The 25,163-nt window shown below is 52.3% G+C and overlaps 1 protein-coding gene across 3 annotated transcripts; it reads left to right on the top strand.

Annotated features, from left to right (window-relative positions):
* The first annotated feature begins 8 nt into the window (after positions 1–8).
* Positions 9–24,852, top strand: NLGN3 (neuroligin 3). 3 transcript variants are annotated; one of them, XM_033114534.1, is made up of 8 exons: positions 9–138; positions 2,623–3,261; positions 3,908–3,967; positions 7,595–7,654; positions 9,700–9,849; positions 15,596–15,781; positions 17,784–18,573; positions 19,193–24,852. In XM_033114534.1, exons 2-8 carry the CDS (start codon positions 2,805–2,807, stop codon positions 20,034–20,036), a joined length of 2,547 nt encoding a protein of 848 aa, XP_032970425.1. In that variant the 5' UTR covers positions 9–138; positions 2,623–2,804; the 3' UTR covers positions 20,037–24,852. The 3 variants fall into 3 exon arrangements, with proteins under 3 accessions (XP_032970425.1, XP_032970435.1, XP_032970445.1); XM_033114544.1 differs by lacking the exon at positions 3,908–3,967; XM_033114554.1 differs by lacking the exons at positions 3,908–3,967; positions 7,595–7,654.
* The last annotated feature ends 311 nt before the right edge of the window (positions 24,853–25,163 follow it).

Below are 25,163 nucleotides of genomic sequence, written 5' to 3'. Positions count from 1 at the left end.
CGCCCCCTCGGTGCGCGGGCACAGCAGCCAGGCTGCCGGAGAGCAGATCTCGGGAATTCGGGTGCGGAGCCCTTGGCCTGGAGGCGATATGGGTGGTCCGCTGCCCGGTTCAGTCGCTCGCAACAGCCCGGGGAACAGGTGAGGCCGCCTGCCCCGGTCTCTCATCCCTTAGCTGCCCGTACCTTGCCCTGAACCGATCCGCTCCCAATCCCGGGCTCCTCGACTCTCCAGCCAGCGCTTGCCATCCTCCTCAACCCCCTGTTCTCCATCGGCACCCCTGACCCCCGGTCCTCCCCTGCTCCCTTTGCCCCCTCCACATCCTCGCTGAAGCCCGCATCCTTATCGTGCTCCCGCCCATGGTCCCTCTACTTCCACAGCCCGGCCCGCATGCTCATCAAAATACCCCTAACGAGGGCCCCCCTCCCCCGCAGTGCAGCCCCGTCCCTCTTCCATCACAGCATCTCACAGCCAGGCTCCCTCCCCCACTCTCTGCAGCCCCCCCAACGGAGGCCTTTATCCTATCCTCCCCCATTCCAATGCAGCTCAGTCCCCCAATTCCATTCCGAGCCCACGTAGCCCCTAATACTGCAGTTCACAATACCAGTGCATGCCTGCACAATGCCCCTCGTCCAGTACTGCTCCAGCCTAAAAAGTACCCTTAGTTGCCATTCTAATCCCCGGCGTTGCCGCCCCCCCACCCCACCCCGTCCTCTCCCAAATTGCAAGCTGGACCAGGATGGAGATCTCGGCCTTGGGGACTCACAGTGGGTCCTAGGGTACAGAGGGCATTTGGGGGTCGGTGGATTTGTCTAGCTCTTCACGGTGGAGGGGCTGCAGGGAATTGACTCAAATGGGACCAGCATTTGGCGCCGATGGGGTACTGGAGAGGGAGGCATCCAGAAAGGGTTAATGGAATTAGTGGGGAGGGGCAGCACCGAGAGGGTTAATGGTGGGGGGGTTGCTGGCGGGGAAGCCGTGTGAATGAGCGGTCTGTGCCCCAGAGTTGCCATGGAGACGGTGAATGGGGGGATTGTGTGAACTCAGCTGCGGACTATCCCCCCCATACACACACACCCACTCCCTCCTGCCCCACCTCCCTACTCCTACCCCTTCTTTCCCCTGCCCCTCCTCCCCCTATCCGGGTGCATTCTGGGCAGTGTCTGGGATCTAACCTCCCCATACTTTGCTCCCCATTTCCTCTGAGCCCCCACCTCTTTAGTTGCTTTGCCTGCCCTCCCTCCTCTCCCTTCTTCTGCGCACGCGTGCTCTATCTCTCTGTCTCTCTGTGTCTCTCTCTGAGTCTCTCTCTGTCTCTGTCTCTGTCTTTCTCTCTGTCTCTCTGTCTCTCTCTCTTACACACACACACACACACACACACACACACACACACACACACACATTCTCATTCCCCTCTTGTGGTGGCCGATTGCCGGGCGTTCCCAATCTCCCTCCCCCACCCCTTCAGGCAGTTCTTAAAGGAGCAGGCCTGCAATCTTGGAAGGCGGGAGAAATGGAGGAAACTAAATTGTGTGTGTGTGTGTGTGTCCATGCAAGAGCGTCTGTGTGTGCCTGTGGATATGTGTTGACTGTATAACTGTGTGTCAGAAGGCTTGTGTGTCTTGATTGTTTTTTCTGTTTCTGCCTCTACCTACGTGTCACCATCATGCTGCATGTATCTGGATATTTAGCTATTTGGTGTGCGTGATTATATTTCAGTAAGCCTCTATGTGTGTGTCTGAATGTATGCTTCTGTGAGTCTCTGGCTCTGTGACACTCTCTGTCCCAGAATGTGGGACTAGATGAGGGGATCTCTTGGGGTTTCAAACATACGTCTCTGAGTGAATATCACAGTGCTGTAATCGTGACTTGCTCTCTCTCAGTCTTTGAGCCTTTGTGAGTTTATTCCTGTGAGTTTCTGAGTCTGGGTTACTCTGCTGTTTACTTTACACTGGCTGAGCATCAACAATACCTGGGGTGCCAGGCAGAGGGCTTTCTGCCTCAGTTCTGGCACTCCGTGTGAATCAGAGCTATTCGACAAAAAGGACCAAGGCTGAAGGACTTGGGAGCCCTTAGGGCTGAGGAGAGATGTACAGGAGGGCACGAGAAGGTGTGGGGACTCTGGCAAATGGCAGTCCTGCCCCTGGCCCTCCTGCAGGTGAGGGGGTCTCTCTGGGGGACCCTTTGCCTATCTGCTGCTTTCTCTTCTTAGGCCTTAGAGTCCCCGACTGAGGGTCTCGTGATGTTGAGCTCCCTGTGTGGGGTCTCCCTTCTGGGGCTTCATACAGCATGCCCAGGGATGTGAGCTCCATTTGCAGTTCCCCCGCCTCTGCTACCACATGCCACTCTGGCTCCAGCTGGCCCACGTGGGCTCCATTGGCTGAGGAGTTGAAGTTGGGGACTGGAAGCGCAGTGGCAAGCCCTGTCACTGTGTCAGTCCTCTTGGCTTTTCCGACCATGTCCCGGCACACAGAATGGTTCTGATGAGCAACGGAGATCATCTGTGGGTCCCTGGACCCCGGGACGGGCATGTAGGAGAAGAGCCCAGTCCCGGCAAGGCCCCAAAGAGCCACTCCATAGCTGTCCCGACCACCTTGGATGATGTCCACTTCTGTCTTCCCACAGGCCTGCCTGGCCCTGAAGCTGTGGAGCTTGGACGACCTGCCCTCTACGTGCTGGGCACCTGGAGGTGTCCCTCGAGAGCTCAGTTGTGAGGTTCAAGTCGGAGTGGCCATGAAGGGGCTGCCTACTGGGCTGATGCTGTGACCCTGGAGTCTGCCTTTCCTGCCAGTCCCCCTGCCCGGAACATGTGGCTGCGGCTTGGCCTGCCCTCGCTGTCCCCGAGCCCCCAGCCCAGAGTTGGCCGGAGCCTGTGCCTCACCCTGTGGTTCCTCGGCTTGGTGCTGAGGGCCAGTACTCAGGCCCCAGCACCCACAGTCAATACTCACTTTGGGAAGCTAAGGGGTGCCCGGGTACCATTGCCCAGTGAGATCCTGGGGCCTGTGGACCAATACCTGGGGGTGCCCTACGCAGCTCCTCCGATCGGCGAGAAACGCTTCCTGCCCCCTGAACCACCCCCGTCCTGGTCTGGCATCCGGAACGCCACACACTTCCCCCCAGTGTGCCCCCAGAACATCCACACAGCTGTACCCGAAGTCATGCTGCCTGTCTGGTTCACTGCCAATTTGGATATCGTCGCCACGTACATCCAGGAGCCCAATGAAGACTGCCTCTACCTGAATGTCTATGTGCCCACGGAGGATGGTGAGTGCTGTGGCCAGGCACTGTGCCCTCCCTGCCTCCCACCTGCCCTCTTGTGTTCGTGGCTTGCACGTGCTTGTGTGCCCTGCAGCATGCCTCTGTCTGTCTGTGAAAAAGCTTCTAACCATCACTCTGCTTGGCCTTCCCCTTCCCCCTCCCTGTTCTTCCCTCTCCCAGCATTGTCTGAGCTCCCATGTGTGAGCGACACTGTTACCAGGAGGGGCCTGGCAAGGCCTGAGAGCTTTGACAAGTTTAGGGCCAGAGTGCTGGATGGGGGTTCCCTAGGGGAGTATGGGTCACTGCTGGCAACTGCCCGCGGGAGGATGCTGGCTGTACCAGACCCCCCCCCCCCGTTGCCATGCCACCTGCTTTGAAAGGTGGTCGTTATGTGTAGCCAAGGGAGCTGGGTGTGGGGGGGTGAGCGGGGGGGCAAACCTGGAGGGCCCTGCTTAGGTGCCTTCTCTTTCACTAGCTGATGCCTCCTCCCGCGGGGGTCACACTAAGGTAAGTGACAGAAACAGGGAGATGGTGGGACAGGCTCTCTGCCATGTGCCACCTGCAGAGCAGCTCTTGGGGCCTGGGGGTTGGGGGGTGCATGCCCCTGGGCAGAGGCCTCCTGTTATTTTTTAGTTTTTTATTCATTTTACAGTAAAGCGGATTTCCAAGGAATGCGCCCGAAAGCCCAACAAGAAAATTTGTAGGAAAGGAGGTAGGTAGCGAGCCGGCGGGGAGGGAGAGAGAGAGAGAGGGAGGTCTGCCTGCCCACCTGCCCTTGTCCCTGAGGACCCAGCCTTCCTTCAAGTAGCCCAGGCTCAGGGGGCAGTCGGTGAGCTCCACCTCATCCAAAGGCAGGACTTGGCGGCCTAAGGCAGTTTCAGAGCAGAAGCAGCAAAGCCATTTCCTCCAGTCTTCCCAGCCCCAAATTCCACCCTTAAGCGTGTGCCAAAGACAGAGCGGGCAGCCAAGATGGAGCCAGTGGCTCATCGTTCTGTGCTCTTTCCTGGGTTGAAAGTTGTGGACTCAACTGTCCAGCCCTGAAGCTGAGACCAAACTCCTGCACAGGCTTAGTAAGCCCGCCAGTGCATAGCTGAGAGAGTTGGGCTAGTCTGCTGGCAGACCTTGGGGGTCTCCAGGGACTCTGGACTAAACGAGCCACGAAATCCTGCATTTTCAATTGACCCCCTTGCTGGGAGGAATTTGTCCCCCCGGTATAATCATTCTTCCTGTTCGAATAGGACTTGTTGTTTTCTGTAAAGTGCTTTCATTCTTACCTCAGAAAATCCTCCCCACATCTCTGGAAGCTTCTAAGGTGGGCATCGGTGTCCCAATGTTACGGATGAGGAAACGGGCCCAGGGGAGTGACTTGCAGCTGCTCAAGGCCCTGTCGCTGGCCTGTGGCAGAGCTGGGACCAAAACCTGGGTCTCTTGACCCTCAGTGCAGAGTTCTTTCCACTGTAGCACGTGAGGCAAGTCCCGTCTGCTCATTCCCACCTCCCCAACTCTGAAAGAAATGCTGACAATGTGGATGAGCGAGGCCGAACTGGAAATAGTTAACAGCCTCAGGAACAGGTGGACAGTCATAGCCTGATCCTGGCCACCCTTTGGCAAGCTTGAGCTTTGCTTGCCTTCAAAATCCTAGAGCAGGGTTCCCCCAAGTGGGGCCATCAGGATTCCTGGCAGCGGATGCAGAGCCCAGGATCTCCATGGGTGGCATGCGCACTGAGTGTTCCACCACATCCTGCACCCAGCCCAGGACCCCCCACACCGTAGGCGATCAGTAAACACTTGGGTGCGCGAATGAAGAAGCCAGTTTGGGAGCCACAAAGCCTGACTGACTCCCAGCTCCTGATGCTCACTCAGTGAGGACTTAGGCAAGCCTCCCTCTAAGAACCTGTTTCCGCATCTGCATCAGCCGCATCTGCATCGGCGGTGGCAGTGGAGGACAGTCTGTCCTTAACACTCCATTAGCCTATCAATGAATTCAATGAGAAGGTCTCTGAAAGCTGACCCTAGGGAAGAGGACCTGACCTTAGCATTAACCATTTCCTAGGCGGGGTGATCTCCCCAGGGCACCAGTAAGAGCCTAGGGCAGCCAGGTCCAGTCCCTGGAGTTTGGCTGGAGAGCTGACTGTAAGGTCCGCTCTAATACAAACACTTACCAATCATGATTGTCGACTATGGGCAAGGCCAAGTGCTAGATGCCGTTGGGATGTGGAGGGATATGAATGAGGTAGAGGAAAGATTGAGAAATAACTGAAGGCCTGACCGCTGCTCTGAAGAAGCGCCTAACCTAGTGTTTAGCCTCACCTGGTTTAGCTAGGCCCCATGGGCCAAGCTGGGAAGTGGGTTTCAGACAGTGCAGGGGAGGCCATTTGGCCATTTAGCTGTGCAAATTAGTTCCCTATCCAAGGAGCGTTGGCCGTTTGGGCCTGAGTTACAAGCCCTGTCTCTTGGAGGAAATTCGTCCCCAGAGGTCGTGAGGGTTATGTGCAAAGTGTAGGCAGCATTGGCCTGGCTGGGACCCTGTATCACCAGTGTCGGTATAGGGGATGGTGGTCAAGCTGGCCTGGGTGACAGGCACAGCAGCAAGGACATCTGTGTGAGGAGGCTGGGACAACGCACAGCCCAGGGACACTCCTGGGGGGAGGGGGCTAAACGGACAAATCTTCTAAGTCAGGGCCCCTGGGAAATGAAGGATTTCCTGGGGAAGACATGCCCACCCCCACCCCCCACCCTCCATCAAGTTGGAGGGAATTCGTGTTTAGAGATGAGTGATTCCTTTCCATCTGTGGGGGGTCAGGAGGTGGAGAGGCTGTCCCATGTGTGGATGATGACACCCCATGTCCCACAGGGTCTCTGAGGGCAGTACTGGCAGGTGTGCAGATGGTTGACGCCACAGGAAGTTCGGGAAGCTGGAGGCGTTTTCTGCGCCTTGGGCTGGGCTCTTGCCTTAGTTGAAAAGGCATTTTGAAATATGAGGGCGGTTCCTGTTTTGATTAATAGCTGTAAGGGAATTCATTCATTGGAGCCCAGACCAGCTGAGAAAGAGGGTTGTTTGCTGCCTCCAGGCTGAGAGTATCTGGTGTCCTAGACAGGACGGTTAAGCACTGGGGTGCCAGCAGAATAACCTGTTTCCACACAGTGCCTGGTATCCAGGCTGTAGGTCCCCTTTCTTGTCTCCTTAGAAGAGCTTACCCCCGGGTCCTGAATGTCTCTCTTCTCTCCTCTATTCTGTCCTTCCCTTCCCTCCCTTCCCCTTCATGCTCCACCTCTTTTCTCATTTCTTTTTTCCCTTCCCTCTCCCCCATCCCAGAAAGGTGGCATGGTGCAGTGGAAAGACCATGGGCTTTGGAGTCAAGCAGACCTGGGGTTGAATCTCACCTTTAGCACTCTCTAGCTGTGTGATCTTGGGCAAGTCACTTCACCTCTCTGAACCTCAGTTTCCCCATCAGTGAAACAGGAATAAAGATAGTACCTACCTCACTGGGGAGTAAGGATCAAACAGTAAAGCAGAAGTAGAGTCTGGCACCTGGTAAATATTCAGTACATAGTACATGGTAGGAGCTATCACCATTATTCCTCTCTCTCTCTGTCTCTCTCTCTCTCTCTCTCTCTCTCTCTCTCTCTCTCTCTCTCTCTCTCTCTCTCTCTCTCTCTCTCTCTCTCTCTTTCTCTCCTCTCCACTCCCTTCTCCATTTCCCCTTCCTTCTTTCCCTCCCTCCCTGTCTGGCTCTCTCTAGATCTCAGAACAATGCTTGCTGCTCTCAGGCCTGGTTCCTGTGGGCAAGAACCCCATTTGCCATTAACCAGAGCAAGGAGCCCCAACAAGGAAGACCAGAGGGACAGCTTCATCTCCCATTTTCTCCTGTGGGAATCAGGGTCAGCTGAGGCCCGGGAGCTCAGGGCTCGTCCCCTAATAGCTCACATTCATATGCACACGTGCGGCCAGTGCCACCTGTCACCGTCAGTGCCTGTCCCCGCTCTCCAGCTCAGCCTGCCTGTGTACACACGCACAGCCCCTTCCATATGGAAGAAATCCTTTCCCTGAGTGGGCGTCTGGCTCTGTGCCGTGGCGCACCTGCCGCTACCTCCTTCCTGCCTGGGAAGGTAGTTGGCTGAGATGGGCTGTTGGGGACAGGGAGGCGGGACAGGGCGACCAGCACAGCCGGGGCCTCAGCCCACCCATTCCCTCAGTTCTTGCCATCCCTCCTGCCTGTCCTGGGCCCAGCCCCAGAGCTGGCTTGCTGGGCCACACTGCAGTCATGCTGTTTTTGAATTCTCTCTCTGTTTTGTTCTCTGTTCTGTGCTGTTGTGTCTCCCCGTGTCTGGTCCCCAGGATCCGGCGCTAAGAAACAGGGCGAGGACTTAGCCGATAATGACGGGGATGAAGATGAAGGTATTTGGGGGCTGCAGGGCGCGGCGGCTGGTGCATGGCGCAGAGCCCCTCCCCCTCTCGATGGGGAGAAGCCCCGTCTGTCTGTCTGTCCGTCCGTCGGTGTGTTTCTGTTCCTGTACAAGGCCGTTGGGCTGTTCATCCATCTTTGGCCTGCTTGGCCACTGGGAGTTCCAGGGTGATGGACACGGCTGGCGGGAGCAGGGGACCACAAGCAGAGCCACGGGAGGGCATCCTCCTCGCCCCGGTGCCCACCCCCATTCTCAGTCCTCCGGTAGCAGCAGCGGCACTGCCTGCCGGGGACAGCTTCCTCCCCCATCTTCTGTGGTTCACGAGCACCTGTCCCTACTGAGCAGCAGGGAGCGTGGAGAGAAAGCAGGACTGAGGGAGGGCGAGGAGACTGGCTCCTGAGGAGCGAGACACTGACAGCCAAAGGCGCTGGAGAACAGCGCCCCCTACAACCTCCCCAGCCTTCTCCCAGAGACAGAGAGATGGCCTCAGGGCCAGGGGCAGCCGTAGCTTATAGCTTGAGGACTGGGCCACAGGACCGCGGGCTGAAACATCAGGCTGAAGCCAGGACACCAAAGTCAGTAGATCCGTGGGTGATGGTTGAAGTTGTCTTCCTTCGTCCTTGGGAAAACAGGTTGTGTTTGCTGGGCAGCAGAGAGCATTCCCTTCTATCTCTCCCCCTCCCCCGCCGCCCCTGGAGGGGCCACATAGCTCAGGGGCCCAGTGGTGGCTGCCTGGGCTGGGGAGCAGCCACTTTCAGGTCCCTCGTTGAATGGCCTGTGGGAGGCTCCATCTTCATCTTTTTTTTTTTTTCCAATTTCCAAAATATTTTATTTAAAAAAGAAACTGGTGAAATGTTTTTTTGAGGGAAAAGGATAATACATCAATAACTCAAGAATTTTTAAGCAGGTGTTAGGCATTTTTAAAGAAAGACAAAAAAAAAAAATTAGGTAACAGACTTCCAAACAGCTATCATTTCCAGAGATAGAACACATAATTGAAAAAGAAAAGTAACTATTTCCAAATATCATAACTGTGTTTAAGAAGCAAGAAAGAGAAACTCAACTATTCCCATATTCTGGTGATTAAAAGCTGATCAACAGGTGATTTTTCTACCCCCACCAAAACACACAGATAAAATTTTCAAGGAAAAGACCAGATAGAAACTCATGCTTCATACGTCCCATCACCAATGTACCATGATTTTGTTTGAGGCAAGGTATCGTGGGAATTAATTTTCTATTCTTAAATTTTTGTCACCCCAACAGGCATATCACATATTTTAAAGGGAAAAGTAATTATAAAAATGGGAATAAAGCAAAGCTTATTTAAGTCTTATCACATTTTCAATTGCAATAAGAAGGGTAAATGCTCATCTTCATCTTAATGCTGACTGGGGGCAGGTTCTCTCATTCTTAGTTCTGCCCCTTTCCTCTTTTCCACATCCCTAGTGGCTCCAGTTAAGTCTGCCTGATGCCCGAGGACAATGGGGTAAATGAGGACGTGGCTGAGGAACCACGTCACTGAGGCTCCCCCACCCCATCTGTGCCGTTCACTCCCCTTTCCCCACATTCTCCCTTGTTCTCTCCCTGTGCTACTCCTTACTCCCGCCCCTCTTGTCTCTGTCTGCACTGGGGGGCCAGCTGCTGCCAATGGCCGTATTTCTATGTAACTGGTGTAGTCTTGGGGGGTTCCAGGGCTCCCCAGCCCCTGCTCTCTAAAGCCATAACAGGTCCCAGGACTCCTGGGCGCCCAGGGCAGGGACTCACTTGATCCAGCTAAGGGACCAGCCCTTCCTCTTCCTCCTGCCCCTGCCCCTGCCCCCAGGGCCCAGCCACGGCCTCCCCAGACCTAGCTGTCTCAGGTCTTTAAAGACACCACTGAAGTCTCTGGCTATCGCCCCATGAGTCCTGCCCTCACAGATGGCGGTGGTGTCCTGGCACCTGGAATAGCTTTGCTGCCCACACCCCCCAAGGCTGGCGGGGGTGGGGGAGGAAGGGCATCCTACCCAGCATGTGTCTCACCCCTTTTCCTTACAGACATCCGGGACAGTGGCGCTAAGCCCGTCATGGTCTACATCCATGGAGGTTCTTACATGGAAGGGACAGGCAACATGATTGATGGCAGCGTCCTCGCCAGTTATGGCAACGTCATCGTCATCACCCTCAACTATCGGGTTGGGGTGCTAGGTATGGTTCCCTGCTGTGCCCCTACACGGTCCCTGCTGCTCAAGGAGGGAGTTAAGAAGCGGTGACCTTTTGTCTGTAGCTGCTGCTAAGGACCATAGTCAAATGTGGTTATCCCATGGCCCCTACCCAAGTGAGGGGAGCTCCCTGAGTCCCCAGGCCCTTTCCTGGAATGTTTAGATGCCACTGGAAATTCCATTTAAACTTCACACCTTCTCTTAGGTCTCTACTTCCAGACCTTTGCTTGGCTGAGCCTTGTAGGCTCCTGTCCTCAGCCCTACCCACCCTCCCGCACATCCACAGGTATTCCTTCCAGCCAGTCACACGTGCACACATCCACGCCGCCCACGGCCACCCCCGTGTGTACCATGATGTCTCACTCACCGCCCACAAGCACACACACATCTGCACACACGTGTGGACCACACTACATACACACATCCCCCCAGCCCTCCACATACGCTCCACACAGGTAGCATCCCTCACACACATGCACGTGCCCATACACCTCTCTATAGTTCATATCTCCCCCCATCTACACAGATTTCCCTCCCCACCCCCACACACTCATTCCCGTATACCTCTCCCATAGTGCTATATACACACTGCACCATATATGTGTGTGCTTATTATATAGCCCACATGTGGGCTCTACACAGACACACGCCCTGCACACCCACAAGCACACACAAACCCCACACGTATATACCTTAAATGTACATCAGTATTTCTTCTACGTGTCCCCGTATCCCCCTGCACACCCCCCTTCCTCATCTAACACCCACATACACACGTCTGTCCCTCACCTTTCCTGCATAAACACAAGCCAACATTCCCCCTTCACATACACAAATACTACACACACACTGTATCCCTGCTTCCATATCTACATACACACATCCCCTCACTTTTATACACACACCCACACCCCCTACACGTACACCCACACACACGTACACACACATCCCACACATACTCTGCATCCGTGTATCCAACACACACATATGTCCACGTCCCCCACCCTACCCCACAAATCCATACACACACATACCCCCACGTGCTCATCCATGCACATACACCTCTACTCACCCCACTCTCATGCACACCCCACACTTACACATCCATGTACACACACACACGACTTCTATTCTCTCCATGCATGCATCTTCATACACACACACGTCCTCTCACACTACACACTCATCTCCCAAACGCCTCCTCATACACACACATATGCCCCTCCCCAACGTAGTCTCGTCCACACGCTTGTTTCAGCAACTTAGGCTGCCACTCTACCCTGCACCTTCCTTGGTGACTGCGAATGCCCACGAGTGGTCAAGGGCTTGAGTTAAACAAGCGCCTCCGAGACGGTGGCTAAGCACCCTTTCAGGTGCTCAGCCAGACTTCGGGGCTCACATGCAGTGGCAGGAAGAAACCACTTCTTGCCTGGAGGACTCGTGTCCTCCGAGTTCCAGTGGGGGTCAAGGCAGTTTGTCAGGTCTGTAGGCCTGGGTGCTGAACAAGGAAGTAGGCATGGCTTCCTCCAGGCCAGTCGCCTGAGAGGACCTTACTCTAATTGGCTTTTAAGTATATTGCTTTGCCAGTTCTAACCCCGAGGCCCTGGTGCTGCGTTTCACTCGTGGTGCGCTTATGTATACAGAAAGGCAAACAAAACCTCTCAACTCACCCCTAACACTATGTGCGACAGCAAGACACCTTTGTCGGGTCCGGACTGGAGAAGTGATAGTCCCTGAGAAAAGTGGAGCCTGTGTCCCCTTCAGTGGCATCTGGCTATCAGCTATGAAGCATATAGGCCATCTCCCCGGTCCCTCAACAGTCTGGGGGAGAGGGGGTTTTCACGGTTCTCCTGCTGCTCCTCTGTCTTTCTGACCTGCCCCACGCATGACTGCAAGGCTCTCCTCAGCTGCTCTGGTCTGTTGAGAAAGGGGATCTGAGTGTCTGACAGTAAAAATGGTAGCATGCAGGTGGCTGTAAACTCACACAGTAGGGCTGCATAGTTCCTGAAGAGTGATGAATATAGAAATGTAACCACACACCGATATACAGGCACACATATATGGTGGTCAAAGGCCAAAAGTAAGTTTGCTACTTTATTTTCTTAGTGAGAGTAATAGAAAACATTCAACTCAGCTGCTTTGGAAAATTAGAAACACAAAGCTTCATTTGAGAAGGGGTATCGGAAAACACAGACAATACGAAGAATATGCTTCTCTTCCATATTATTGGACTGGCTAAGGCTGAAGGAAAAGAGGGTGAGAGGAGCCCGGGAAGGAGGGGGAAATGTAAGGAAGAGAAGAAAAGGATGGGGGAGAGAGAAGAGGGCAAGGGTGACAGAAAGGAGGCAGAAAAGAGACCGAAGGAGACACTCATACGATTTGAAGTGTCAGTTGGGGTTCTGGGCGGCACTGTTGCTGGTGAGTATGCCCTCTCACATCCTGATTTGCTGACACTTCACGGCCCGTCAGCTGCTCTAATCCTTAGGCTTCTACATCAGGAGGTCTTAACCTTTGGGGAGTCTTGGACCCCTTTGAGATTCTGATGAAAGCTATGGACTCTCCTCAGAAAACACACTCTCTCTCTGTCTCTGTCTCTCTCTCCCTCCCTCTCTCCTTCTCTCTTAGAAATGATTTCGTGGATCCCACTGAAACTCATCCATGACACTCAGGTCAAGAACCCCCCCACTTCACAACCTCCTCTCATTTGGATAACCAGAACAGCACCCCTGGAGGCAGAACTGTTATTCTTTGGGCTGAAGCTGTTAATGATCAAATAATATTAGCCAAACCTCAGAAGGTGTCATAAACTGGGGTCTAGGTCAGAAGTTCGCTACCGCTTCCTGGGCATCCTTCGCTGCCGGCCCTGGAACCCAGATGTAATCAATAAGCCTCTGATTAGATTCTGGTTACATACAAGATGTTTTTGTCTCTTGGCGCCAGATGTAGAACATGGGTGTGTCCCTGACACTTGGGTTTTTCCTCATTGTATCTGAGGCTTTTGTCATTTTGGACCTCAATTACAGGAAGTCCTCACTTAACATCGCCAAGAGGTTCTGTGACTTTAAGTGAAACGACTGTATAAAGAAACCAACATTACCATAGGCCATCAACAAAAGTTCCCCGGCATCTCATCAACGTTATAAGGAAACAATGTTGTTATGCGAGGACCTGCTGTATATGCATTCATTCAGCCTCCCTCCCATCAGCTTCTCTGGAGCGCTCAGCCCAGACACACAGTTCCCTCTAACATGCTTCTTTAGACATCTTCGGTGATTCATGTATTCGGAGAATAGCACAGGCTAATGCATGGATCCTGTCCAAGGCGCAGGGGGAGTTATTACTCGGGAAGCCCCTACTGGGCCTGAGAGCAACAAAAAGAAAGGGATCCAGCAGGAGATAGGATGCGGTTATCCCTGGGGCTGAGGAAGTAGGGCTTTGCCAACTTCGTTCTGGGTCCCAGATTTTCATCTTATGTCCTTGCTCAGGTACCCTTCAGGCCAACTGAAAATCTGGTAAACGTCGAGCCTTGAAAGACACAGATCTCTGTCTGATTCTGATACAGTGTGCCAGATTCCCACGTCTTCTGTTGACAGGCAACTTACCATGTACTGCAGTGTAAACTTGGGCCAGGGAGACTGGCTCAGATCGACTCTGCCAGTCTGTGGAATTTAGTATTTCAGTCCCCATTCTAACGCAGTTTGTGTGGACGGCTGAGTTACGGGGGAGCTAGCAGCGAGTGACTGCTCTCCCAGACGGCCAGGTTCTGTGTGCTTGTAGGGGGTCACGTTTGCTGTGTCATCTCCTGACCCTGTTGTATATAGCATTTCAAGCAGGACTCTTGTAGGAGGGGTGGTTGACACGGCATCACCACGTGCTTCAGTGCCTCTTATCCCAGGTTTCGTGGGATCCGAGGGAGCCGAGAGTGATGGTCGAACCCTCCGCAAAACCCCGTCAGGCCTTTATGGCTAAGCAGGAAAGTGGTCCATGTTGGAGAAATGTACTTCACTACATCCAAGTGCAGGCGCTTCCTGCTGATTTGGACCGAGAACTTGACACATTTCACTGAACGATACCTTCCTTGGCAGAGGCTAAGGCCAAGTCTGCTATTACCTAAATAAGAGAAAAGGGAGAGGAGATGAGGAAGGGGCGGGGGGCCAGGCAGACTAAGAGAAGCACATAGTGACTTTTGCCAGAGGGTCCCAAGGCTTGGACAGCTGGGTTGCAACCTCAGAGCGTGAATGGACCAGGCCAGGGAGAAGCTGGTCCCCTTGTCTAGAGGAACAAGAGCTCCTCCGTTCCTCCTCATTCAGGCTTTCTCTAGTTCCTTCTCATTTCCTCATCGGGAACCTGGGGCTAAAGAGGGCTTGTGACGAGGTCCTGAGAGGAATAACTAAGTATTTTACATACTTAACAAAGGTAAATTCATAACACTTGAAGCGGGTGAAATGAACTCTTGCAGAAGCTAGAGACAGAAGGCCTCGAGAAAGACAGTGAGGTGGTCTTGTGCCTGCCTGAGTCTATTTGAATTCAGCTTTTGCTGTGGACTGCCAGAGAGCTCTCTGTGAGCTGAGAGACCCTCCTCAAACATGGCCTCACACAGAGTTGATGCCAGGTGCTGTGCATGAGTTTTTAACTGGGGGGTGAAAAACTATTGATGCAGGAATAGGTATCCAGTGTGTAGGAACGCCACAACTAGCCACCTGCAAAGAACCCTTTTGAAAGCCTAGGGTGGGAGAAGCTAGAGCCTTCCAAGGAGCCTAAAGATCAGGGAAGAGGGATGAAATGAGGCAGAGCAGGATCCATCTAAAATGGAAGCAGGGTGGTGGTGGTAGGGAATATAGGACATCTCTGTGGGATAGCCAGCAGGTGGGCAGGAAGGTAGTCTCCATGGCAACAAGTCTCCACAGCAGCAAATCCCAGCAGGTGGGTGGGAAGGTAGTCTCCATGGTGACATGGCTCCTCCAGCAAATCCCACTGGGTAGGCGGGAAGACCTGTTTCTGTGGTAACTACCGCACTGACTTCCCCATTTCTCCACCAGACGAAAAAGATGGTCTCACCCAGTGGTTTTCCAACATTAGCAGGCATCAGAATCATATGGAGAGCATGTTAAAAACACTGATTGCTGCCCACTCCCCCCCGCCCAACCAACCCTGCCAGAGTTTCTGATTCAGTAGGTCTTGGAGCAAGGGAAATGAAGACCTGTCCTGAGAATGACGGGCAGGGGGCATCCGAGGCCCTGGAGAGAGGTGGAGATGGACTGACTGGTGGGGAAGGGCAAGGAGAGCTTAGGGATTGTTGCCTCTTGGGATCTTCACTTCCTTCAGAGAGAGGAGGAAAGGGAAAGAGAAGTAACCATACATTTACAACTGGCTCAGCATATTACCTAGAGAGGCTTATGTTCCTTTCATCCCTGTTACAACCTGTGGGAGTATTTTTATCCCCATTTTACAGAAGAGGAAACTGTAGCCCAGAGATTTTAAGTAACTTGTGCAAGACTACGTGGCTAGGAAGTGGTGGAGCCAGAACTCAAACCAGGGACGAAGCAGGGTCCCTGCTCTTTCCACTCTGTCTTGCCAGGTGCTAAGCTCATGACCTGGATCAGACATATGGGCAGAGGATGCAGGTAGAAGGAGCTACGCTCTGTCCTCACAGCCCCGACTCCTGCTGCCATCATAACCCAAATTGTCCAGCCCTCCGCTTTCGCTGTCCTCATGCCCTTTGTTGAATTCAGGTTTCCTGAGCACTGGCGATCAGGCTGCCAAAGGCAACTATGGGCTCCTTGACCAAATTCAGGCCCTCCGCTGGGTGAGCGAGAATATCGCCTTCTTCGGTGGTGATCCCCGCCGTATTACCGTCTTTGGCTCGGGCATCGGCGCGTCCTGTGTCAGCCTCCTCACGTTGTCACATCACTCTGAGGGTGAGTAGCTCTGGGGGCAAAATATGAACAAGCAAAGCATGGCTTCCCAGCCACAGTGCCCAGGGGAGTCAGCCCGCCCTCTTCTACCAGCTCAGTATCCCTACGGGGAGAAGTGGGAGGGCCACGTTTCTTTAGGGGAGGAGGAATGCCCTCAGTGGGACAGAGGGAAGGATAGAATGCCATTTACATCTCCTTCTGATGTGGCAGTCTTATTTAGGAGAGTAGAAGGAGAAGGACTCTCTCTGAAGGGACAAGAGTGCTTTTGGGGCAGGGGAATCTCTCAGTTTGGGAAGGACTTGTGACTTCGGGGTAGAGCTCCAGGGTGGAGAATCTCCAGGGTGGAGATTCGTTTTTAGGTGTAAGAAACACTCTTCCTCTGCCTTTCTCTCTGAAGGACAAGTCTGTACAAGAGAACTGTCCTTGAGCGGGAGATGGTTCCCAAGTGAGGACCACTAACCTGCGGGGCAGGGTCTCTCTCAGGGATGGCCCCCGATTATCAGCCTCCAAACCTCCTCCGGGATGAACCACCCCCTAAGGGAAACTCTCATTTTTAGCGCAAAGGAAAATCTGTGTCCTTGCCATGGGTCCCTGTGTCAGTGATTCTTCCAATGGGCTGACTAGGCCCTTTTTGGCTCACATGAAATATTCTCGTCACCTCTGGACTATAAAACACATTCCGTCTCTGAGAGGGAAAGGTGCCCTTCTCTGAAGTAAGGAAATCTGTGACAGAGAACATGCTTTTTCATTGAAATCAACCCCATGAATTAGTGATATTCTCACAGGAAGACTTTCAGTCTCTCTTTGAAGAAGGCCTGTCTCTCTGAGAGAAAAATCACCTTCTCTCACCTAGAAATTCCATCTGTGTCCCTCCTGGGATGACCTTAGTGAGGGAAGACTAAGGTGGGACCTGCACCCCATCTTGGAATGTGTTTTAGGTGACAGTAATGGGAGCGGGAATCCCTTTTTCCGCAAAGGAGGGTGAAGTGACTGACTATAAGGGTGCCTCTCTAAAAGGGAGTTCCTCCCCAGATTGAGGACTACTCCCCTGGGAGGAAAAGGCCTTTCTTGGAATGGTGCTATCCTCTCTCATAGGGGGCCTGTGTCCCTGGAGGTGGGGCTGCTTTAAAGATTTGGTCTCTCTGTCTTTCTGTAATTGACTCGTGGAGAATAATCTTTCAAAACACTGAGGCTGTCTCTTATGTCATCATCTGTATTTCTCTCCCTCTCTTTCCACCTTTCTCTTAGAGGAATGGAATTGTGTACCTGAGGACCAGATTACCCCTTGGAAATGTTGGGGCCAGGGAAGGAATGATACCCACTTTTTCCTAAGGGGAAGAATCATCCACTCTTTGATTTGGGGGACTGAGTCCCCCTCAGCTAGGGGAAAATCTGGATCTGAGGCGTCAGTAGCTTTAGGAAAAGGGAAATGTCTGCAGGGACTGCGGACTGGGAGAACACATTCCCTGGAGACTTTCAGACCCCAAGGCCTTTGCCCTCGGTAACCCTTCCCCAAACTCCCAGAATGTGAGGCTCTCTCCTGCCTGCACTTCTCATCTCTCATGAAAAAGACCCCTTTGTGGTGGAAGTGCCAGCTCCCTGGTGGTGTGCTGGCACAGAGCTGGGCCCAGCTGGGCAGGAAGAAGAGGGGAAGACAAGGAGCGATAAAGAGAGGGAGCATAAGGAAGCTGATGTCTGGGACCCAAAGGGTTAATCCTTCCTGGCATTTCCTTAACCCCCAAGTTACCAACCATTGCCCCTGGACAAGGAAGCAAGAAGCAGGCAGGGGACCAGTAGGGAATGGCCCCAGCAACCCCTCCTCTGGTCCTCACCCATCATCCTAGCCAAAAGGGTTGTTCCTCCTTCCCAGCCCATTCAACCCCTAGCGCAGCCTCAGTAACAAAGGAATGAAGAGGTGTTTGCTTTGTCCCTCAGAGACAGGCAAGGGAGGCCTGGGCTGTGGGTGACAAGGCAGGGCTGACCTGATGCCGCCTGTCTTCTGTAGGGCTTTTTCAGAGGGCCATCATCCAAAGTGGTTCTGCTCTGTCCAGCTGGGCTGTGAACTACCAACCAGTGAAGTACACCAGCCTATTGGCTGACAAGGTGGGCTGTAATGTTCTAGATACAGTGGATATGGTGGACTGTCTTCGGCAAAAGAGTGCCAAGGAGCTGGTGGAGCAAGACATCCAGCCAGCCCGCTACCATGTGGCCTTTGGCCCTGTGATTGATGGCGATGTCATTCCTGATGACCCTGAGATCCTCATGGAACAGGGTGAGTTCCTCAACTACGACATCATGCTAGGTGTCAACCAGGGCGAGGGCCTCAAGTTCGTGGAAGGGGTGGTAGACCCCGAGGATGGCGTCTCTGGCACTGACTTTGACTACTCAGTCTCCAACTTTGTGGACAATCTGTATGGATATCCTGAGGGTAAGGATACCCTGCGGGAGACCATCAAGTTCATGTACACAGACTGGGCAGACCGTGACAACCCTGAGACCCGCCGTAAAACACTGGTGGCACTCTTCACTGACCACCAGTGGGTGGAGCCCTCGGTGGTGACAGCTGATCTGCACGCCCGCTATGGCTCACCGACTTACTTTTACGCCTTCTATCATCACTGCCAGAGCCTCATGAAGCCTGCGTGGTCTGACGCAGCTCATGGGGACGAAGTACCCTACGTTTTTGGTGTCCCAATGGTGGGCCCCACTGACCTCTTCCCCTGTAACTTCTCCAAGAATGACGTTATGCTCAGTGCTGTTGTCATGACCTACTGGACCAACTTTGCCAAGACCGGGTAAGGAGAAAGTGGGGGTTTTCCTTTGGGACCCCAGCATGTCCTCCCCTCTGCTCCTCTATCTAAACCTCTTCCGTCATCTCCCCAAATCTTGCTTGGTAACCCTTCCCCCCCCCTTACTTCCTCCCTTAATGCTATTTTGAGTCTTTCATGCCATTTCCTTCCCTCAAAAATTTTGTTGAGGCTCAGAAGTCGGTTCACATTGGGACTGAGCAGGAGTGAGAGTCACTGGCTAGACTGTAAGATTCAAAGTTAGATAATCAGAGGCCATGGGAAGTGGGAAGTACATTCAGAAAGAGCCTTGAAGGCGCTCTTGGGAAAACAGGGCGGCTCAAAAGATTGATAGATGCTCAGTAGCATGTGAGAAAAAGTGTCTCCAGCATGCTCTTACAGGATGGGCACAGGGAAGGATGGGATGGTTACGTGACACTGCAGGCAATAGGTGTTCAAGGCTGGGGAAGAGGAGGAGTATGAACAAAGTGAGGGACCCTGAAAAAGATGGAAACAGTGGGAAGTTTTGGACTGGGGAGGAGGTTTAGGGGTGGGTGTGAGGGAGAATGCTGGGCCGTTTCCTCGTGAAGGTAGAGTGGTGACCCCAGATTTCCATGTGGTATTTCAGGGATCCCAACAAGCCGGTCCCCCAGGACACCAAGTTCATTCACACCAAGGCCAACCGCTTTGAGGAAGTGGCCTGGTCCAAATACAATCCCCGAGACCAGCTCTACCTTCACATCGGGCTGAAACCGAGGGTCCGTGATCATTACCGGGCCACTAAGGTAGCCTTTTGGAAACACCTGGTGCCCCACCTGTACAACCTGCATGACATGTTCCACTATACGTCCACAACCACCAAAGTGCCGCCCCCGGATACCACCCACAGCTCCCATATCACCCGGAGGCCCAACGGCAAGACCTGGAGCACCAAGCGGCCAGCCATTTCCCCTGCCTATAGCAATGAGAATGCCCAAGGGTCCTGGAACGGGGACCAGGATGCAGGGCCGCTCTTGGTGGAGAACCCTCGTGACTACTCCACTGAATTAAGTGTCACCATCGCCGTGGGGGCCTCCCTCCTCTTCCTTAACGTTCTGGCCTTCGCTGCCCTCTACTACCGTAAGGACAAGCGACGTCAGGAGCCCCTTCGACAGCCTAGCCCTCAGAGGGGAGCCGGGGCCCCCGAATTGGGAGCTGCTCCTGAGGAGGAGCTGGCAGCATTGCAGCTGGGCCCCACTCACCATGAGTGTGAGGCTGGTCCCCCCCACGACACACTGCGCCTCACTGCGCTGCCTGACTACACGCTGACCCTGCGACGCTCCCCTGATGACATCCCACTCATGACTCCCAACACCATCACGATGATCCCCAACTCCCTGGTAGGGCTGCAGACGTTGCACCCCTATAACACCTTTGCCGCGGGGTTCAACAGTACTGGGCTGCCCCACTCACACTCCACTACCAGGGTATAGCTCCAGCCAGAGCACAGCCTGTCTCCTGCTCCCTCCCTCCCAGATCCACAAACACGCACACACACACACACACACGCACACACACACACAGAGAGACATATATGTATACGCACGCAACCACACACAACAGACAGCAGACCCACCTGCACAAACATAGACAGATGTGGACACGTACCCGTATGTACAAATACACAAATAAGGAAGTAAACCTGAACAAACCCTTCAAATGGGGACGCAAAGGAGTCCTTGGGAAACCGAGGACCCATGGAACAGCAGCTGAAGCCAGCTCCCTGAGCCTGACCACAGACACTCCTGGGGGCCCGAAAGCACCAGCTGGACACCCCCTTGGTGCTCGCCCTCTGCCTCCCTTGGAACTGCACCACCGACCAATGCCAGACTTGGGAGCTTTAAAGAGCAGGGCAGCTCTTTCTCCCCAAGACTTGGTCTTTTTTCTGGGTTTTGCTTTTGTTGATTTTTTAAAAAACATTTTTGGAACAAATGCTTCTCCAATCTGTGAGTGCAAAGAGCTCTGGAAGGGAGGGCCCCAGGCCCAGGGCTCTCTGGCTCTGGAACCCCAGTACTCACATGATCTGACCAAGGAACAGGACCTCCAAGAAAGAAACAGATTTGAGCAAGACCGCTGCGTGGAAGGAGGAAGGCGTGACCTCTGGACAGGATTGGAGGGCCATAGGGGAGAACTCTCCAGCCACCTCTGTGTCCCTGTGGGGGGCTGCAGACATCACACGGTAGATTTGGTGAACAAGGTTCTGTGGAGGCCAAGTCATTAGCGGCCTCCCGGGTATAATCTGGGTTCTGCCTCTTCCCATGGGGTAATAGAAATTCACCCCATTTTCTTTACGGAGTCTCTTTTGTGTCTGTCATCTCTCTTTCAAAAAGGCATTGTTTTTTGTTGTTGTTGGCTTTTTTTTTTTTTTAAAGAAAAGTTCTTAAAACACTAACGGAAACCCATGGAGTTTGTCCTTTGTAAAAATTTTAAACACAGTGTCTTGATATAAAAATAAAAAATCCAGTTAGCACTCCCAACTCGCCTCCCTTGCACAGGCCTTGCCCCAACAGACTTCTCAGCTGGGTGCAGGCTAGGAATCGCAGCCGGCGCCTGCCTCCTATACCTTCAAGCTGGTACAAGTCTGGGCTGCGCTCTGCGGGACCCGCACTGAGGCCTCTCCAACCTTGTGCTGCCCTCACCCTGCCCCCCCAAGGCTCTGGGTTCCTGAAGCTGAAGCCTTATCTCAACACCTCTGGCCTCCTAATGAAAGGGCAAAAATAACACTTCCGTCTCCACTGCATGCCATCACGGCTGCCAGCCATTGCCACCATCGCCACCACCCTGCCCTCATCCTGGACTAGGGGCTGGAAGGAGGTCTGACCTCTAACATGCTGAAATTCTTACTGGCATCTGGATCCAGTGCGCCATCAGATGTGTGCACTCCCTGGCCTTGGGCGGCTCGCAGAGCAGGGCCCTCTCCCCCCCAGGGATGCTTCTGTCCTGTTCTGAGAAGTCACTGGGGTCCTGGGAGCAGTTTCTCTCTAGGATTGTGATCCGTGGCTCCCTATGAAATCTGGGCCTCCACGGGTTGGCATTGTGGCATTTCATATTATTCTCAGTGACTTGAAGGACTGAACCAGAAGCCTGCTCACCAAGTATGATGGTTGGGTGGGGCTGCTGACACTTCAGAAATCAGGAATAGAATTCCCTGACAAAATGAGGGAGATGAACCAATACAACGGCATGGCATGCGGAGGGCACCACGCCTGAGAACTAAACTACTGGTGTGGTGCATGGGGGGGAGTGTCAGAGTGGGTCACAATTGAATGAGTCCATACTGTAGAACTGGTTTCTCCTCGCTCCCTCCCTTCCTGTCTTCTTTCCAAAACTAATGTGACTACTAGCATATAATAACAAACATATAGCATGGAGTTGCTGGGAAGTAATCAGAGTCTGAGTTTTAGAATTAAAAGGAACCTCAAAGTCATCTAGTCCAACCCACTTATTTTACAATTGGGGAAATGGGCCCAGCAAAGTCCAGTATCACAGGCAGTGTTAGAAGCAGACCTAGAATGCATGCCAGAAATATATGAGCTTCCCCAGGGCCCTCAGCTTTCCCTATCCTACCTAGCATTGGTTAGGCCTTTTGGAGCATAAATGAGTGCCTTTGGTCAATACGTGTTTGGCATATATGGGAAAGCTGGAGAGAAGCAACAACGTGCCAAAGGACTAGGTGATTTGTTTTAATTTACAAAAGAGGGAGACGATGAGGTAACATTCAATAATTACCAAGCACCTGCTACGTGACGCGTGTGCTATACCATCTTCAAACTTTTAACTCCTAAATAAGGACAGAGCCGAGGGTCCTTTCTCCATTTCTTCTGAGAATAACAGAGGGATAGATTAAGTTAGACGCCAAAAAAAACTTCGCTGTGAATAGTAGGTAATCATGGCACTTAGTAAGTCCTCAGTAACAGTCACCAAATTGAATGAATGACTACTGAGGAAAACACTGGTGTTCCTCTACCTGAGAACAGAGGACTGGATTACATGACCTTTGGAGGTCAATTCAGAGTCCTCATTATTACAATGCTGTGATTGCTCCATCTCAGATATTACCAAACTGGGCCGCCTCTTCTGGAGTGTGTGTGTGTGTGTGTGTGTGTGTGTGTACACACCTCCAAATTAGGAGGCTCTCTATTTGGGGAGAATTTAGACATTGTCTCTCCTCAAAGAACTCAAGGTGCTATTGCAAAGCCAGCTCCGATCCTAGTTGGCACCCAGCAGTGAGAGATTACAGGTGGTTTTCACAGCCTTGCAAGGGCTGGGTGGAAGAGGTGACCTCCAAGACAGTCAGAACTGGGTCCACGTAGCTTGCGTGTTGTCAGCCCCATTGCTGATGACCAGCCCTGAGCCCGGCTACAAAGCCCAGCTCCTTGTCTGCAGAGGAGCTGAGGATATACTGGGGTTTTATTTCACATTGCAAAAATCATTAGTGTCTAGACTGGGTTCAGCCTGCGTTCCTACACTTATCTGATTTCTATATTAGTCCTTTGGGGAACTGGACACGGCGATCTTGGGCTCTGAACTTGTGGTGCATGTGAAGGGCCAAAGCTTGGTCACTGTGAAAACCTCCATAGGAAGTGAGTATGGTTTACCAGGACTGTAGGCTGGGCCCTGTGCTAATTTACATACCGTGAGGGATAGAAGATACCCCCTTTGGGGTGCATACTATCAGGAAGACAAAAGTGAACTCTGATAAAATGAATGAAATGCATAATCTAGCACGTCACTTCAATTGTACGGCCAAGGTTTAAAGGGGCTGAAGAAATTGCAAGAAAAGCTATGAGGGGATTTGGGTGAGTGGCATAGTGGGCATTGCCAGTTAGGAAAAACGCCTCAGCCAGAGCAGGGAGCTAGGAAAGTCTAAGCATGCCTGAGGAGCAGTGAGGGACTAACTTGACTGCAGGACAGGGTTCAAGTTAAACGGTTGGGCATGAGATTGGAAAGGCAGGTTGTGGAAGTCTTCATAACAGCAGAAGAGTTTGGGTGTTATTGGGTGAGTGACAGGACGCTCTGACATCTCCTTTTGCTAATGGTTTTACAAAGAGAAAACAGAACCTCCTTGGCTCCTCTTTCGTTCCTTTTCTTCCGCAAGGAGAAGGGTTTCCAGAGTAGAAAGGACAGACTGAGCCTCAGAGAGATGCTCCGAAAAGCAGTCTATTCCAAAAGAGCCTTTAGCTGCTCGGAGTAATTCCATCTCCTAGTGCGGGTCAGTAACAGCCCAGGGCACGGTGAGGACTTGCAGCTCAAGTTCCAGGACACTTGGAGGTGGCTTTGAAAACCCCAGGGAGAGGGACTGGCCTGCACACTGCAGCTCAGTGACGGGCAAACGGGGCTCCACAGTTTTACAAAAGGGAAGAAATGAAGTCCAGGAATTATATAGCAATAAATTTAATATTGATTGAGGGCAAAAGTCTAGAACAAATGGTTAAAAAGATGGTTGGTAAGCACTTACAAAAGGAAGTGAAGATGGGTTCAGGAAAAACAAATCATTTCACACTCAGCTGATTTCCTTCTGGTGACTGGGTAGGTAGATACAGTGCATCTGGAGTTCAACAAAACATCTTCTCACGATGCTTTTGGGACAATATGTAGAAATGCGGGCTGGATAAAGATAAAGGTAGGCAGGTTCTCAACCGGTTGAATGACTACACACAAAAGGCCTCTGTTTTAATGTCACTAGATCAAATTTGAAAATTATACATAGCTGGGAGAGAAAGCCAAAATGACAGATCCAGAATTCACAGAGATGTCAAGAGGCTGGTGTAATGGACTCAGTATAGCAAAATGAAAGGGACAAATATAAAGTCACTTATTTGGATTCGAAAATGTAATAGTACAAGTGTAGGATGTGAGATATGTGGCTTAGAGGGTTTTAAGAGTAAATGTAAGCTCATCATGAGCCACAAGTCAAAAGCGTGGTTTGGTTGCTACAGAAAATATTGTGACCTTGGGCTATATTAATAAGGGTATAATGTCCAGAATAAAGGAGGTGATCATCTTGTGCTACTCTGCATTGGTCAGACCACATCTGAGGCCGTCTGTTCAGTTGCAGGCATCACGCTTCAAAGGAGATGTCAATAAAAGTATATTCAGAGAAAGAGTGGTGAGAAGAGTGAAGGGACTGGCAAATCCCAGGAGAAATTTGTCCACTGTCAGCAATTTATTACTGGGCTCATGGGGGAAGAGGAAGCTGTAGATTTCTTCTGTGTATATCTCCAAGGGCTCCAAGATCTCATGGGTAGAAGTTACAGGAAAGCAGACTTTGGTTTGACATAAAGAAAATGCTTTCTTTCTCTCTTTTTTTTATAATGAAAAAAATGATAATAAACGTTTCAGCTCATGATTCTAGCCTCTTGAAGTCCTTTTAGAATTTATTACCAACAGTTTCAAAAACAGAGAAACAAATTCCTCCTCTCAACATGCCAATGTCCCCATTTTGCTGTGTTTAGGAAGCCCTTTCTAATGATTAGTGTGCTCCCTGAAATTCGAATGGGCTGCCCGGAAAGGTCTCCATCACCACAGGTATTCAAGCAGTGACAACCATCCGTGCAGAT

The sequence above is a fragment of the Rhinolophus ferrumequinum genome, chromosome X, assembly GCF_004115265.2.
Source record: "Rhinolophus ferrumequinum isolate MPI-CBG mRhiFer1 chromosome X, mRhiFer1_v1.p, whole genome shotgun sequence".
Lineage (NCBI taxonomy): Eukaryota > Metazoa > Chordata > Mammalia > Chiroptera > Rhinolophidae > Rhinolophus > Rhinolophus ferrumequinum.
The sequence above is the reverse complement of the archived record's forward strand: the minus strand, read 5'-3'. Positions and strand labels throughout refer to the sequence as shown.